A 15385-nucleotide genomic window follows, 5' to 3' on the forward strand; every position below is an offset into this window, starting at 1 on the left:
ATTTCTACCTTTGTCAAGCATTGTTTTTGCCAGAATCAGGAATCAAAAGGTTATTTCTTATGACCAGAGGCAGTGTACTCCTCTATCATTATACACTCCAGTTCCTGTTTCTAATAGGAACTAGCTGTGCACAAAACAAATACCCAAAAAGCAGTAACAGTTATTGGCTACTGATTCAGGTCACTTGACCATGTAGCTGTGTAGGGAATCAGTAAAAGTAGTGTGTTCCACAATATATCAGTAGCAATCAATTTATTTCACAAGGTTGTCTAAATTCTAAGTAAGTTTGTTTATTCTCATTATTTTGGATAGCATAGATGCATTCTTTGCCATCAAACAGTCTAATCCTATGCATGTATACTCAGAAATAAGCTACATTTCTATCCAATAGTGCTTACTCACTAATAATTATGCATAGTTCCAAATTATTATAAGGTTTGTCGTCCTCTATAAATTCTCCTGTCTGTACAATTGGCCTTCTTAACTTAGTTGTAATTAATGATTACAAACCTTCCTTTTGTTCAAATTCCAAATTAGCAGAATATGAAAAGATGCTTTGTCCCTAAATTGCTCTCTTGCAAAACTTGCATGTTTTCCTTCTCTGAGAATTTGGTAGAATTCAGAAAAGGAACCATATGAGGCACACCTTTCCAGTCTCTTTTAAATGAGTACTTTTAAGCCACTTTCTACTTCTTACTTAAGATAATTCTGAAACAGAAATCAGACAACTTTCATACCTGGCTCCTAAGAGGAATCCAGCTGAGGAGTGCTAAAACTTATTATTAAAAAAAGAGAATCTTTTTCTTATATTCTTATTGATTGATGATTAGAAATGTGATTCTACCCAACCAAAAACATGTTCCCTGGAAATGGGAACAAAATAATTTTTAGATGGTTCATTATTAATATTTTTATTATTACTGTGTGAATATTCATTTTCATGGCATTAAGGTATGATCTGATTACTGTAGGAACTACTGAAGTTAAAAAACTGGAAACTAGTGTTTAAAATAACACCAATTATTTTAAGAGTCTACAGAATTTGAACAAATGCCTTTGGTTTAATTGTATTAGTAATATATTAACTGGACGTCCAATGAGTGTCTCCTAACTTGTTGAACGGTGTATACATATAATGCTTTTAACAGGGATACCTATGTAAATCTGCCAGTCTCCATAGTTTTAATAAAATCAGCTAAAGTACACAACATCCAAGTCTCAAAGAACCAAAGTAGGTACCACTTGTTCCTTGCCTAAAAAAAGGTGTAGTTTCAAATTTTCGAAAGGGAAGATGCCCATATTGCATTGCCAAGAACACCTGCAAACATGTGGCCATATCTATATGAGAAGCAAACGATTACTATGAAGGAGACAAGTACAGCAAACAAACATGGAATTTTCCGGACACAGATATGTGCAAACATAACCATTTGCTTCCCAAGTTCTTTGGCTAGTCTCGTGGCACTGATAACTCTAAGCATCAATACAGCCACACTTCTCTGCAAGAATTTTGAGCATGCAAGAGTCTAAGCTACACATTTTGAAAATTGGACTGCTAGCTGTTTCAAGAGCTATTTGTAGGACGGTCATCTGAAAATGATTGTTAAGAGAATGCAGTGAGGACAGTTGTCAGCATGTAGCAGAGAGACGGTAGCAGAGTGACTAGTATTAGCCTTAAAGAAAGATGCACTGCTAAATCCCATAATACCACGCTGGAAAATTAACCCAAAATGTGCATGGTGTTTATCTATGCATTACCACTTTCTTCTTCCTCTTCTTCCTCTTCTTCCTCCTCCTCCTCCTCTTCATCGTCCTCTGCTTCGTCTGCTTCCTCTTCCTCCTCCTCTTCCTCCTCCTCCTCCTCTTCAACCTCCTCCTCATCCCGATCTACTTCTTCATCCTCCTCCTCCTCGTCATCATCAACTTGCTCCTCATTATCATCAGAATATTCCTCTTCCTCCTCCTCTTCTTCCTCTTCCTTATCATCCATTTCCTCAGTTCCATCTGTTTCATAGCATTCATCTACTGAAGAGTTGTCCGTTTTAACTACAAATGATTTTCTTTTAGGAGCCGGTTCTTGGGGTTGCTTCTCTTGCGTCTTTCTTTTTTTTGCCAAAGGACAGCCGTAAACACTGTTCAGGAAAACAAACACATGTTATTGCACCGTCTGCCAGACCACCTGTGAGCATATGATCAAAGGGGGGGGACCTGTTTTGATGCAATTGGTTGTTTAAATGCTAGTTCTCCCAACATAAACCTTTGCTTTAAAGATGGCTACAAGAGAGAGATGTGGAAATATTAAGAGCTGTCACTAATGAGCTTACAAAAGTGACTATTGAAATTCTTATTCCATTAAGTCATAAAATAATAGTGTTGTAAGGAAGCTGAAACGTAATCAAGTCCAATCCCTTGCTGATGAAGGAAACCCATCCCTGCTGCATCCCTAAAAGAGACTATCCATCTTCTGCTTTATCAAATGAATGAGACTATACTGGCCTTAAAATTCTGAGCTGTGGACTTTTCAAGTATTGTTTGAAGTCATATTCTGGTTTATAGAAACCAGAAGGGAGTGGTACCATTACTTCTTCTGAGCTAGATGCCATACATCTAACCCAGCATTGCACTATCCTTTAAAACTGCCACAGTGCACAGGTGACTCGTGTTTAGCTCATGGTCTACTAAAACCCTGATATCACTGTCAAATGTACTGCTCTCCAGCCAGGAGCCATCCATTGTATATTTGGGCATCTGCTGTTTCCTGTCTAAATGCAGAACTTCACATTTATCTCTGCTGGTGTTCGTTTTGTTAGTTTGGGCCCAGCTCTTCGTTCTGCCAAGATAATATTGGATCCTGTTTCTGTCTCTGAAGGTATACGCTGCTCTACTCAATTTGGTGACATCTGCAAATCTGAAGAGCATCCTCTCCACTCCAAGTCAGTTAATGAAGATGTTAAACAACACTGGGCCCGGGAAAGAACCCTGAGGCAACCCCATTTTGTCATTATTCACCAGGCTGATGTTGTTTTTCACTAGGATCAACAGCAGAAATGGATGTCACCCCCAGTGTCCTTGCCTCACTTTCCCAATAATTAACTAATACTGCAGTCGCCAACAAGCTTGCTCTCAAAATAGTTACCCAGGTGATTTCTGATAAAGAAGTCATATTCCAGCTAGCAAATTCTAAACAGAGGGAACCAAAATGTATACCATAGAGCTGGGGAGGGGGGAATCCAACCAAGCTTCTGTATAAAGGCAGTAGTGCAGTATTAACAGCTATTAACATCTCAGCAAACTATGACATCAAATCTAAGTCAGGTTCAGCCGGTTTTAAAAATTGTCTCTTAGCCAATAAGCTAGTGGCATTATCATCCCTGAACTGTAAATAGCAGCCAAATAAATATTTTACACACCATCGGTCTGGATCTAACAGACTAAAGTTGTTACTGTGCCCCCCCCAAAAAACCCACACATCAATACCTTGGGTGGGATTCAACTAACCAGTCCAGCTAGCAGAAGGGCTTCAATTACTGCAATTACTCCTCCCATGTACCTATCAAAATTGGCTGGGGTGTTTGTTGAGGGAACACCTACCCACCCAAAAAAGTTTGTGGTGGGAGGATTTTTCTGTCTGGTAAGCAAAAAGGCCCCCATATATTCCCTTCACAGAACTAAAAATTCCCGGAGATTTGTGGGAAGAGGGATAGACAGTTACTTAGGAAATGTAGCTCTGTGAAGAGACTAGGCGGTTACCCCAGAAGCCTCTGCCCCTTTAACAAATTGCATTTCCCAGCATTCTTTGGGGGACAGCCATGACTGTTGAAAGTGGTATGATACTGCTTTAAATGTATAGTGTGGATGGGGAATTAGTTCTTTATAAAAATGAATCCTTGGCTCCATATTTCATTAACATGTTCATTTGGAGATTTATGGAATGCTGTCGATTTGACTAATTAAAAACCTCTCACAAACTGTCCAGTCAGTCTTATTTTAAAGGTATCTCCTTACATTTCCAGTGATGACCAAAAATTTGTTCAGCCCCACTGTTACACTGAGCAAGATCGTAGTTACATTAACATTAGTGGCTTTGTACAATTAATTTCTCTGAATTATTCGGTACAAATAATGAAAAGAGGGTGGGATTCATAAATAAATACCTAAAAGAAGTGAATAAAGAAGTTCACTAAAGTGAGAAGGGATAGGAGGTGAGAAAGAAAGAAGAAACCAACACAGTTATTATCTGCAATTGGCTGAACAGGAAGCACCCAGTAAAATGTTATAAACGAATATATTTCATTTTTTCATGTCTTTATGCAAATACATACAAAAAACAGAGTCTAAAACACCATCTAAAGTTGGTACATACAAAAAAAGAGAGTCTAAAACACCATCTAAAACTAGAAAAAGAATACCGATACCCATCACCCAAAATACATTAAGCATTATATCTATCTATCTAGCTGGGACAGTTTGGATATTATTTGTTTACATCATTTATATACAGCTTTGCCAAACATTTTAAAATGACTTCTTTTTTCCCCATTTGGCTCTGTCCTAATGTCAGGACTGGCTGCATTTTGCATGTTAACTTTTCCATTACCAATAAAAGCTACACCTGTCTGTACCAGACCCCTTTGCTAATTCTGTCCAAATATTTCCAAAGTTGTGATATAAGCATTTGTGCTGCAGCTAGCAGATGTTGGATCAGAGTTTTATCATGGACAGCATTCATTCATTCATTCGGTCCACCCCAGGCAACCAGCAGACCCAATGATGATGGCAATTCCTCAAAACTCAGTGACTGGTAGACAGGTCCACCATGAGTGGAAATATGAGCCTTTACAGCACCAATACTGAGAAGGGAACTCTGGATTTATACAGAAAGGTCTGATGAGAGTAAGGTGCCATCTAATTAGTGCTTTTAAAGTGGCTTCCTGTATATGAGCTAAAACAGAATGAAAAGAAAAATCTGACCAAATTTTTTTCCAGCTTCTCAAATCAAGTTTAGTATGTAAATCATCCTCCCAGTAAAGGTCAATGTTGCTTGAAAAACCATTTTCCAAAATGTCTGAGGTCTGCAACACCTTCGCCACACATGGAAAAAGTCTGCTTTGTTTTTGGCACAGTGCCAACCCTTTACTGTTTTCAACTTTATAAAGTGTTAAATGCACTGATATTTTTATACAGTTCTCTCTTAATACTAAGTTCACTGAGTCAGGGTCCTGAAAGGGAGATGCTGTGGGTGAAGGGAGTTTTAGTCCAACAATATCTGGAGGGCCACGTGCTCCCACGATTGCACCAGTGGTTCCTGCAGGCATTGCCTATTGACCTCTTAGGCTTCATGCATCCAGAAAGGATTTCTGGTACGTAACTACCATGTGACAGCTAGAGATCAAGAGAACTGGAAATGACTGTGTAATGGGGAGGTATGTGTGTAGAATTTGAATGGTTTAGAAATGAGTCAAGCCATTTGCAGGCCCAGGCACAGTGGAGCTGCAGACAATGGTACCAAAGCATGATATAGTTGCAATAAACACAGGACCACCAATGGGGATTTAAACAGGCCACAACTTTATTGATTACAGATGTTAGCAGGGTTTGGTGAAGGCACTGGGCATGTATCTTGAATCATCTAGCCCATCTGCTGCTTGATTATTTTGGCAGGGTTAATCAAGCTTAAGGATCACCCTATGACGTACATCAGACTGGGGCGACTCTCCTCCAATATCACCATTTGGGGGTGCTATGGCCCATTAGCCCCCACCTGCATTTCTGGATGGAAGCACCTCTCCCTGTACCCTTTTAAGGGGATACCCTCATCCCTTGGACCTCCCATCCACTTAGACTAAGGATCCAACCCAGTGCTTCATCCGCCATAAACTTGTGGCAATTGCTATGAGGTAGGAAACTCTTCAGAAAGGGTCAATGAGTCTGAAGGCAAATTCCTCCCTGGCCCCAAATACAGCGACTGAAGATTTCCATAGCAAGGTGCTCTGCACTGCCTTCCCACTTAACCTTGGGCAGCCCATCCATATAGGGAGGGTGAGTAGGAATCGGTGACGAATGAGGCTGAATGTGACTAGCTTTTATAGCCAGTGAAGAAGTCCCCCCCCCGTCCACTCCCAAACCACGCCCCCTAGCTCACCCACGATTGGCTGTGATCGTGGGTGATGCCCCAGCCATCTGTGTGGCCGGAAGAGGAAGTGCCGAAGACAGAACGCAACCCCTGACCCACCACAGCTGTGCTGGAGCTCAGCCACTGCTCCTCACCAGCTGACTTGATTCAAACCATGCGTGGTTCATCACCAGTGCTTTGCATTCCCACAGCTACAGGTATGGCCCCAAGGACAGTTTGTAGATTTATTGCCATGTTAGTTTTGATAATAATGGCAGTACTCTTGCAAATGGCTTCACACTGTGCAAACATTGTGTGGGACTTTATGTACGTATTGATCAAGGAAGGATAAGTGTTCTAAAACCCTAGGAAGAGCTGGGTTGCAGAATGGCCCTGCAGGTAAGCGGCTTTCATGCTACAAACATGGGTGTGTTACTAGTAAGAGTATTCTTTAAAATAATGTGAGAAGAGGCGTTGAATGTTTCACTGTCTGTGGACACACTGGGTTCTTCACTCATGTACTGATAGCAAAACAACCACCCAATGCTACACTTCACATTTTTCCTCTGTTATCTCTGTGCAGTAAATTACCACATGTGAAGTTGTTCCATTTTTTAAAAAAAAACTAGGATTCCGAAGATAAGCAATCATAAAAATAGTTATGGCCTGCCAACTCACTAACGGCTGGAAGACTGAAGAACTGGATCTTAATAAACAAAAAACCCAAACTTTGCTGTTCATTGGGCAAAAATGACACATGCAGTGCTACTGATGAACTTAATGATCAGGACCAAGCAGATAGGTGAAGCAGAAAATCAAATTAATTCTGGTAGTCATTTAAAAATTAAATGGGATGCAGAGCACAAGAATGGCGGGGGGACAAGTTTATACTGAAAGCAGTGTTGGCCACATGTATACATGAAACAGCATATGCACAGCGGGAGCTCAAAAGGTCCTTTTCTTCAGAAAAGAATATGCTTAAGAAATATATTTTCAGCATTTACAATGGAATTACAATGGGGGCAACAAACATTTTAATAGTGTGGAAGAAGTTGAAATTTTAAAATGGCACCATCTGGAACTGCGAATGTTTTCATGTTAAAAATCTGCTCAAGAGGGCAGCATTCAGATGAAATTTCTTCATATAGGGTTTGCACCCACCTGCTTTTCCCATGTATTCAGGAGACTCACCCAGACTCCAGAGCCCCACCAAGAGGACCTCTGTCTTGTCTGCACTAAGTTTAAATTAGTTAGTGCTCAGAAAAGCACAACAAACCCTCTTCTTTCTCTTTCCTGCTCATTCTGCTTTCTCAGCGCACGGTATTTAATAAACTCTATGGCAACATTATCTATACCCATAGCGATATGCAGAAAAATATTATATTCTTAATGAAATAATACATAATTTCTATGTTATATTTTAATAATGTATTTTAAAATGATGCCTTAAGCCCTTCATGAGCACTGAATTAAAACAGCACTGACAGTATCGTTTATTAATAATAATAATAATTAAGGATACCTTGTAAGAAAAAGTGTATTTAAGATATGGAACCCACTTCCCAAACAGGTAGCTCTAAATCTTTTATTGCTATTAATTTTCCACATCATTAAATTACGATTATTTCTAAGTTGTCGTCCACATGTTCCCATTGGTTTTATATGTGAGCCACTCTTCTGTGTGACTCAAGGTTTTATTATGAAATGTTACATTTCCCAAGAAACCGCTTAATGTTGCAACCCATCTCATCTCTTTTTTTCACTTTCCCTGGCTTTTGCCTGTTTACCACCTGGCTCTCTGCTTGATCTTCCTCCTCAGTTTCATGCTCCCTCACCCTGCCTTGATGTCCTCCCTTCAATCCACCCACTCTTACTCTCTCGTCTTCCCTCTCTCCTTCATAGTAGGCTCCCATCCTACTATCCAACCAACATTCTCTCTCAGAGGCTTCTACCCAACCAAGCTATCTCTGTCTCTCCTGCCACCTCTTTCACTCCCGTTTTCCTTTATGTGTATTGATCGGTTGGTTCCTGTTTCCCCTTCTCTTTTCAGTGGCTGGGACTCATACCCACTGTCTGCCCTCACGGGGCTGGGTAGCGCTGCATCCTCAGTGCACTCTCCCCACAAAGTCACTTCCAGTCAGACCACCAGCACCTCAATTTACCAGAGAGGATGCCTCTTTGTCCTCTCCTCACACACTATTTGACAGTCAGAGCAAGAGAGGAACATGCATTGAAAGAACAGGGAAGTAATGCATGAGTGTTTGACGTAACTATGGGTGGAAGATCAAGACTTTATGCCTGAACAGGAATATGATGTGCATAAAGATACAGTAATGATATAATGTCCATTTAACATAATTCTAAACTAGCATAATTCTAGCCTTGCACGGTCTACAAAAACTGAACTACAAAATTCACTGTCGTTTAATGGCATTGGAAGTACAGGTCTACTACAGTGGTACCTCGGATTACGTACTTAATTCATTCCAGAGGTCCGTTCTTAACTTGAAACTGTTCTTAACCTGAAGCACCACTTTAGCTAATGGGACCTCCCGCTGCCGCCGCGCCACCGCCGCGCGATTTCCGTTCTCAACCTGAAGCAAAGTTCTTAAGCCGAGGTAATATTTCTGAGTTAGTGGAGTCTGTAACCTGAAGCGTATGTAACCTGAAGCGTATGTAACTTGAGGTACCACTGTATACTATTTATTTGGGGAACAACATGGTATATTTATTGTAAAACTATTGTTGATGTGGAATCAGTGACGGATAACCATTCTAGTTATCCACTACAAAATCCAAATTGACAATAATTTTACAATAAATGCACAACATTGTTCCCCAAATTAATTTTATTCAAGACTAAGCAAAGACACACTTTTATTCATATATTTGGGGGGGAAACCAACAAGAAAATGAAATAAAGAAACCTTCCTGTAATGCAAAGGTGTGAACACTATAAGGCAACAACTTAAATTACTATTTTAAAAAAGTGGGGCGGGGGGTAAACAGTAAGGAAGAAAACTGCAGCTAAATCAGGGACACAAGATTCTCACATCCAACTCAAAGTATAATACATTGTTCTGTCTCTTACATGGTTGGTTAGGAATCATTCAAGTGTGTAATATTCTGAATTGTAGTTAGAGGATTGAGATGTTATACATTCCTGATTTCAGAGGAAAAAAGGGATTGTAGCTTTTCTTAGCACAGGGGGAGAAAGTTATTTTCAAGCAACTTAGAAGAGGCAGTACCTTAGCATTCTATAGTGCCATCAGCTACTATCTGGTTCTTTAAAAATATGAAGTTTTATTGGCGTGCATTTAACAAACATTATGACAAACTGTAGGTTCAGTTTGCATTTCCTTTTCCTTTCTTACTCAGTAGCTTTGTAATATAACCACTCTTTCTTAATGCAAAGCACCTGTTCGCATGTAAGTTGGGGGCAAACATTAATTGTGTGCCGGGGTTCCAACTTGAATAAAAATTGGGGGGAGGGGGAGGTTAAGTCCGTCTCACATAATTGATCACAAGATGTGTCAGGCACACACACCATTTGAATGGCAACGCCCATCAACTTTGGTGGGGGACGGGGCTGCTGAGGAGGAGGCTGATCCGGCATCCCGGAAGTGTGTTGCAGCTGCTACTGCCCCTTTGGCAGCAGTGGGCAGTGCCCTACTTGGAGGTTCTGCTGCCTTTGTGGATCTTGCCACCTGAGGTGAGCACTTCACCTTGTGTCATGGATGGACTGGCCCTGCCCCACAGCCTGCTGCAAGGGAGATCTGGGTGGCAGCCTAAGTCTACTTTTACAGATGATATATTTTTTATAAACAACAACACAAAAAACCCCAAACCACAACCTTGACTGAATATGTGGATATTTTTCCTCACAGGATAGGATGAATGAGAAAGATTTCAAAGTGTACTTTAAGAGAGCTATGAAGTGATTTGTAGTGATAATAATATGCCCTGGAAGCTTGCATTGCTTCCTGCAGACAAACAGTAAAAAAAAGCCAATAATCAGAACCAGTGCTAAAATTAGCAAATAGCAGAATTCAGGTCAAACAGATGTGTCCCGACAACCAGCAATTATTCCCAGAATAGTGCCAAGTCTTACTGAAATCTTGCTATTACAGTTAATCTTATTTGTTTGAATGTGCTCCTTTTATGGTTCTGCTATTAGCAGTCTGTATTCTCATGACATCTTATTTAAAACCCTGTTCGTACCAAGTTACAAGGTTGTACCGAATGCAGTACTCATGCAGTGGGAATTCCTGGTGCCCACCTCCTCATTCCAGCCACCTGTGGCATTGAAAAGCCTTTTTGGAGTGCTAAGAGACCCTCAACAAATGCCTAGAGTGTGGGGACAGGAAGCTATAGTGGGAGGAGCTTTCAATGTACTCTTGCCCAAGAACTGAGACTTTCTACAGAGGCCCTTCTCACTGTTCCTTCAGGTATCCATAAGGAGACAGTGCATGGGGGCAGCTTTTCTGTGGTGCCCCTCTGCTGTTGGAACCCCCTCCCCCAAGAGTTCTTTACAAGTCTTTCACTGCTTCAAACCTTTCTTTTGGAAAGCTTCTTCAACTTTTGCTAAACTGTGGTTTAGATGCCTGAACATGGCTGATGTCTCTCAATGGAACCCAACACATAAGGTTACTGTGAGAGCAGGAATAGAGAACCCCACGTATATCACCCTGAGCTACTTGGAGGAAATGTGGATTACATACGTAGTGTCGTGGACTAGCTGGATTCAGAGGAAATGTGGGAGGCAGTCGTTGGGGCAGGGTAAGAAGGGGGGGGGATTGGTGGTGGGATGACGATGTGTGGTCAGAGGGAGAAGAGGGAGAAGACTGGGAGGAGGAGGTGTCGGAAGCTGAAGAGGCTGTGGCAGAAGGCAGTGCAGAATTAGGGGCAGGAGAGGAGGGGGGCAGGAGAGAGATTGAACCTGCTTGAACCAGCTCCCCTTCCCCCGGACTCCCAGAACACACAGAGAAATGAGAAAGGGCAGAGCAACAAGAGGGAGGACAGTGGAGCCTTAGGCTGCCAGGGAAAGGAACTAGGCTAGGGGAAGAGCCTTAAATGGTAGGAAGACAGGGACCTTCAGTCCTTGCAACTGCTTCCTTGGGGCAAGACCTACTGGGAAGGGGTTGCTGTGACCACTAGGACTGAGCTGTTTTGTTTTTGATTTTTAATAAAGAGTTAACTTCACTGACATCAGGTACTTTATTGTTTTATTGCTGACCTACGCCTGATTCCAGCTCCTGATATGTAATAATTATTAGATAGTGAAGAGAGTTTTTATCATCCTAGAAAATAAACCACTGTTATTTATGGGAAAGACATGCAAACTGTAGACATGAGAGTGTGTTGCATAGTTCTTTTAGGGAAAGAAATGTGGTTCAAAGCAGAAATCTCATCACTAAAATAAATAATTCAAAAATAAAATAAAATGAAGAGTTGGTCCAAAATTGATCCGTGCCACTGCCAACAGAAAGTATTCTACTATTGGGATAAGGATTACGTTATTATGTGCAGAAGTAAATAGCCACACTGAATTGGTTGTGCTGAACCCAGTCGTAGTAATGACTAGCTCTTCACAGTGATGTTCATTTAGACACCTCAAAATATTTTACAGATGAGGGCGACTGTCTAGTGTCTCTGTTTTACAGATGCTGAAAATGGAAGGCAGAGAGAGAGAGAGAGAGAGAGAGAGAGAGAATGACTTGCTCAACATATGAAGATTGCCTTGGTATCCCTCTTAGAGCCACTTTAAGAAGTTGCTCTCACACTATCTGTTTCTATCAGCAAAGTGAGCACATTATGCTATCAGCCAAGCCAGCCATTCTTTAAAAAAAGAAGAAATCTGCTGTAGGTAAGAGGACAAATCTATATGGATATTTGCAGAAGCCTCTTGAGAAAATTATCTTACTGGGTACTGCTGCTTCTTTTTCTTCCCTTTCCTGCAGCACACACTGAGCCCTCATTTATTTGGTGGCTGTTACAGCAACACATCCCCTCCGGTCGCCTCCTTGTAAACCTTCCCACATCAGACAATGTGGTGGCAAGCAAAGCACTGATGGAGGAGCATGTGCCCAACACCTGCTGTTCGAAAGAAAACAAGTTACCATCATGGAAACACCTAGTTCATGCCAGAGACTTCTGTGCAGATCCTACAGCCCAAATCTGCTCTCACTGTCATGGCACAGATGGACCATTCAGCACCTTCTGACACCAGCCTTCTGACAAATCTTTCCTTCTCTATCCTGCTCAGTGTTGCACTAAAACGCACAGGGGCTATTCTTCAGTTCCTCCTAGCTGTGAATTTCTAAATGTTTGAAAGAAAAATTCTAAACACACTGAGATCACCAGCCCGACTTCTCTTTATTTACACACTCTGATGTGGAAGTCTTGTCTCCAAATTCAGGAGTAGGCAGCAATTACTCACTGGTGAAGGAAAGGCAATTTGCACACCCTCAGAGGCACCATCTCCCTATTTCACAGCACAAGATTCCAGGACCCTCCAGTTCACGTAGCAGGGCTGGGAAAGACCTCTGCTAGTTCACCGCCAGTTCATCAGAGACAATACGCACTAGGCGGATCAATAGTTTGGCTCCGTAAGTATAAGGCAACTTTTATGTCCTTCATGTCTTCCAGAGCTTACTTCTGAAATTTGAGGTTTGAGATGAAATATCTGATACATCGTCCCTAATTGCAAATTAGGAGCCAGTCTTAGGGATGTACACTTCCTTCCTTCTTCCATGGAGCAAGATTTAATTCCCACTTAGTACAATAGAACTTATTCCCAGGTAAGCAGGTTCTGGGTTGCAACCTCAGAGTTGCATGCATGCCAGCAAAACCATGATTTGCAAACCTACTTGAAACCATGGGCAGTATTCAGTAATTATATTGGTTCAAATACAGCCATGAACAGACAAAGGAAAGATTTCTCTCTATATAAAGGAAAGAAAGAAGATAAAGGAGTGCATGTTCTGAGGATTGCCCTCAATTTGCAATAATAATAATAATAATAATAATAATAATAATAATAATAATAATAATATAAAAATAAAAATAAATTGCATGATGCCAGTGGAGTAGATAAATAGGTACCACTCTGGCGGGAAGGTAAATGGCGTTTCCATGCGCTGGTCTGGTTCGCCAGAAGCGGCTTAGTCATGCTGGCCACATGACCCAGAAGCTGTACGCCAGCTCCCTTGGCCAGTAAAGCGAGATGAGCGCTGCAAGCCCAGAGTCATTCGTGACTGGACCTAACAGTCAGGGGTCCCTTTACCTTTAGTGTTACATCTGCACCAGGTTTAAGCCTTAAGCTAAGATCAATGGACCAAACAAAAGCTGATGAATTCATCAGTTTTACCTATTAATGCCAATGTTCTTTCCTAATTTAAGCTTACTCCTGGAATCTGGTGCAACCACAGCTGTAATGTTGGGTCTTGCCAAGAAGAAAACAAATTTGCATTTTTAAAATGTTATCCCAGTTGGGAAATGGCCACTGCCGTGTGTGATGGCTGAATTGGAAGCTATATTAAAATACAGGAGGAAGGGTTTACATTTTCTCCACCCCATACAATGATTATCTAACAATTACACCACAGCAGGTGGAGCCAACTTGCCTAGACCATTATCTCCATAGCATCATAGTTAAGCCAGCCTTAATCAAGTTACCTCTTGTGACAAATCAAGGTCACGAAAACCTGTAGCAAAAGAAACGGCAATTTGCCAGCCCACATGGCAAAGGTAATAGAACGGCAAATGAAAGATCAAAAACATCCACTGCCATACAGAGCCACAGACCTGGATTTTTGGTGAATGTGTTACACTCTGGTGTATACTTCTTCAGTAATGCATCATAGATTCTGATAAAAAGTATACTGCTGTTCTACTGTGAAGGAAGCCAGTAGCAGACTTCAGATATATTATGGATTCTCTGTCAGTACGTTTATTTATTGTTTGCTGTGTTTCATTTGAAAATCCTTTCGCTTAGGACTGAAAGTCAGTTGGGGGAACACCTAACAGCATTTAGCTAAATACTGGAGCATGAATGTGTGTGCATACGATTGATTGATTGATTGATTGATTGAATTTATATACCGCCCTATACCCGGAGGTCTCATGCATGTGTTATATACTACACAGCACACACATGATTTTTTGCAAGAATTTCTACATTATTTGTCAGAATTTCTTTGGAACCTTTTTTTCTTTTAATAACAAAACTTGTATTATGACCTACATGAGAAATCTGAACTGTGGTCTGATGCAAAGGTGCCATTTTAACTTCAGGGACATACTTATATGTCTTCCCTTATACGATTCATTATTTTTCATGTAGTGCAAACAGAGAGTAGGAGAAGCACACAGAGAAGAGGGGCTTCTGCCTGTTTTGTCCAAATGGAGCATGATCTTTGAATAGTGCACCACCAAATCCTTCTTTGAAATTAATGTTAAAATATGTATGCCCTGACTTCTGATTTATTATATCATTGACAAATAGTAAAGAGGACAGGCACGTCGTAAAGTTTATGGATGGAGTGATGGCATGCACAATAATGTCTCGTAAAGAATAACAGGGAGGGGGAGTTATTTATTCTTGTGGATTCAAGAACGTACAGATAGACTGTCTGCGTGCACAGAATTTTTCATAAATATCCCACAGTGCACCCCATTGTACAGCCGCCATACATTAATTAGAGCGTTCAGCAGACACTGCAATGTGTTACACTCACCCAAGTGAATCTTCATTTTTCACATGCAGGGCCTTACTAATTAAAATCAGCTTTGCAATTAAATGTGGAAAATTGTGTTAAACTTTCAAGCATGGTTTTAAGGATTGAGGGGGGAGAGCCAGGGGAAGGAAGCAATGTATTTATTTTTAGGGTGTTTTATTTTGTTGCAAATGATTTTTTTCCATCAATATAAGAGCCAGCAAAAAGGGACGTGTGAGGATTTCTCCTCCCGCCGCCACCCCCGTATTATAGATGCTCCTCTCTGTTGCAAGTTGCAATGCTCCACTATCTCTCTGCCAGTACCTGGCCCGGTTCCAATGCTTTTAGTGAGTGCTATCTGTCAAGGCATGAATAATACAGCCCCTAGGCTGTCGGCAGAATCCAAATGAGGCATACATCAGGAAGCAAGCACTCGACTTTAGCTCCAGAACATGCTCCTGTGAAGACAGGCAATTATTCACCCACGGCTGCAGCCATGGCAATCAAACTGGTGGGTGAAAAGGTATAAGAAACATGGGGGGGGGGGGATTGAAGA

General features: G+C 41.2%; 1 protein-coding gene across 17 annotated transcripts in view; it reads right to left on the bottom strand.

The window, feature by feature from the left end:
• MYT1L (myelin transcription factor 1 like) overlaps positions 1-15385 on the bottom strand; it is a 280396-nt gene that overhangs the window by 88955 nt on the left and 176056 nt on the right. For all 17 annotated transcript variants that reach the window (XM_083607073.1, XM_083607079.1, XM_083607083.1 and 14 more), the window contains one exon: positions 1759-2132. In XM_083607073.1, coding sequence (XP_083463199.1) covers positions 1759-2132 — 374 coding nt within the window. The remainder of the gene's footprint in view (positions 1-1758; positions 2133-15385) is intronic.

This window comes from Podarcis filfolensis, assembly GCF_964270895.1.
Source record: "Podarcis filfolensis genome assembly, chromosome: 3".
Classification (NCBI taxonomy): domain Eukaryota; kingdom Metazoa; phylum Chordata; class Lepidosauria; order Squamata; family Lacertidae; genus Podarcis; species Podarcis filfolensis.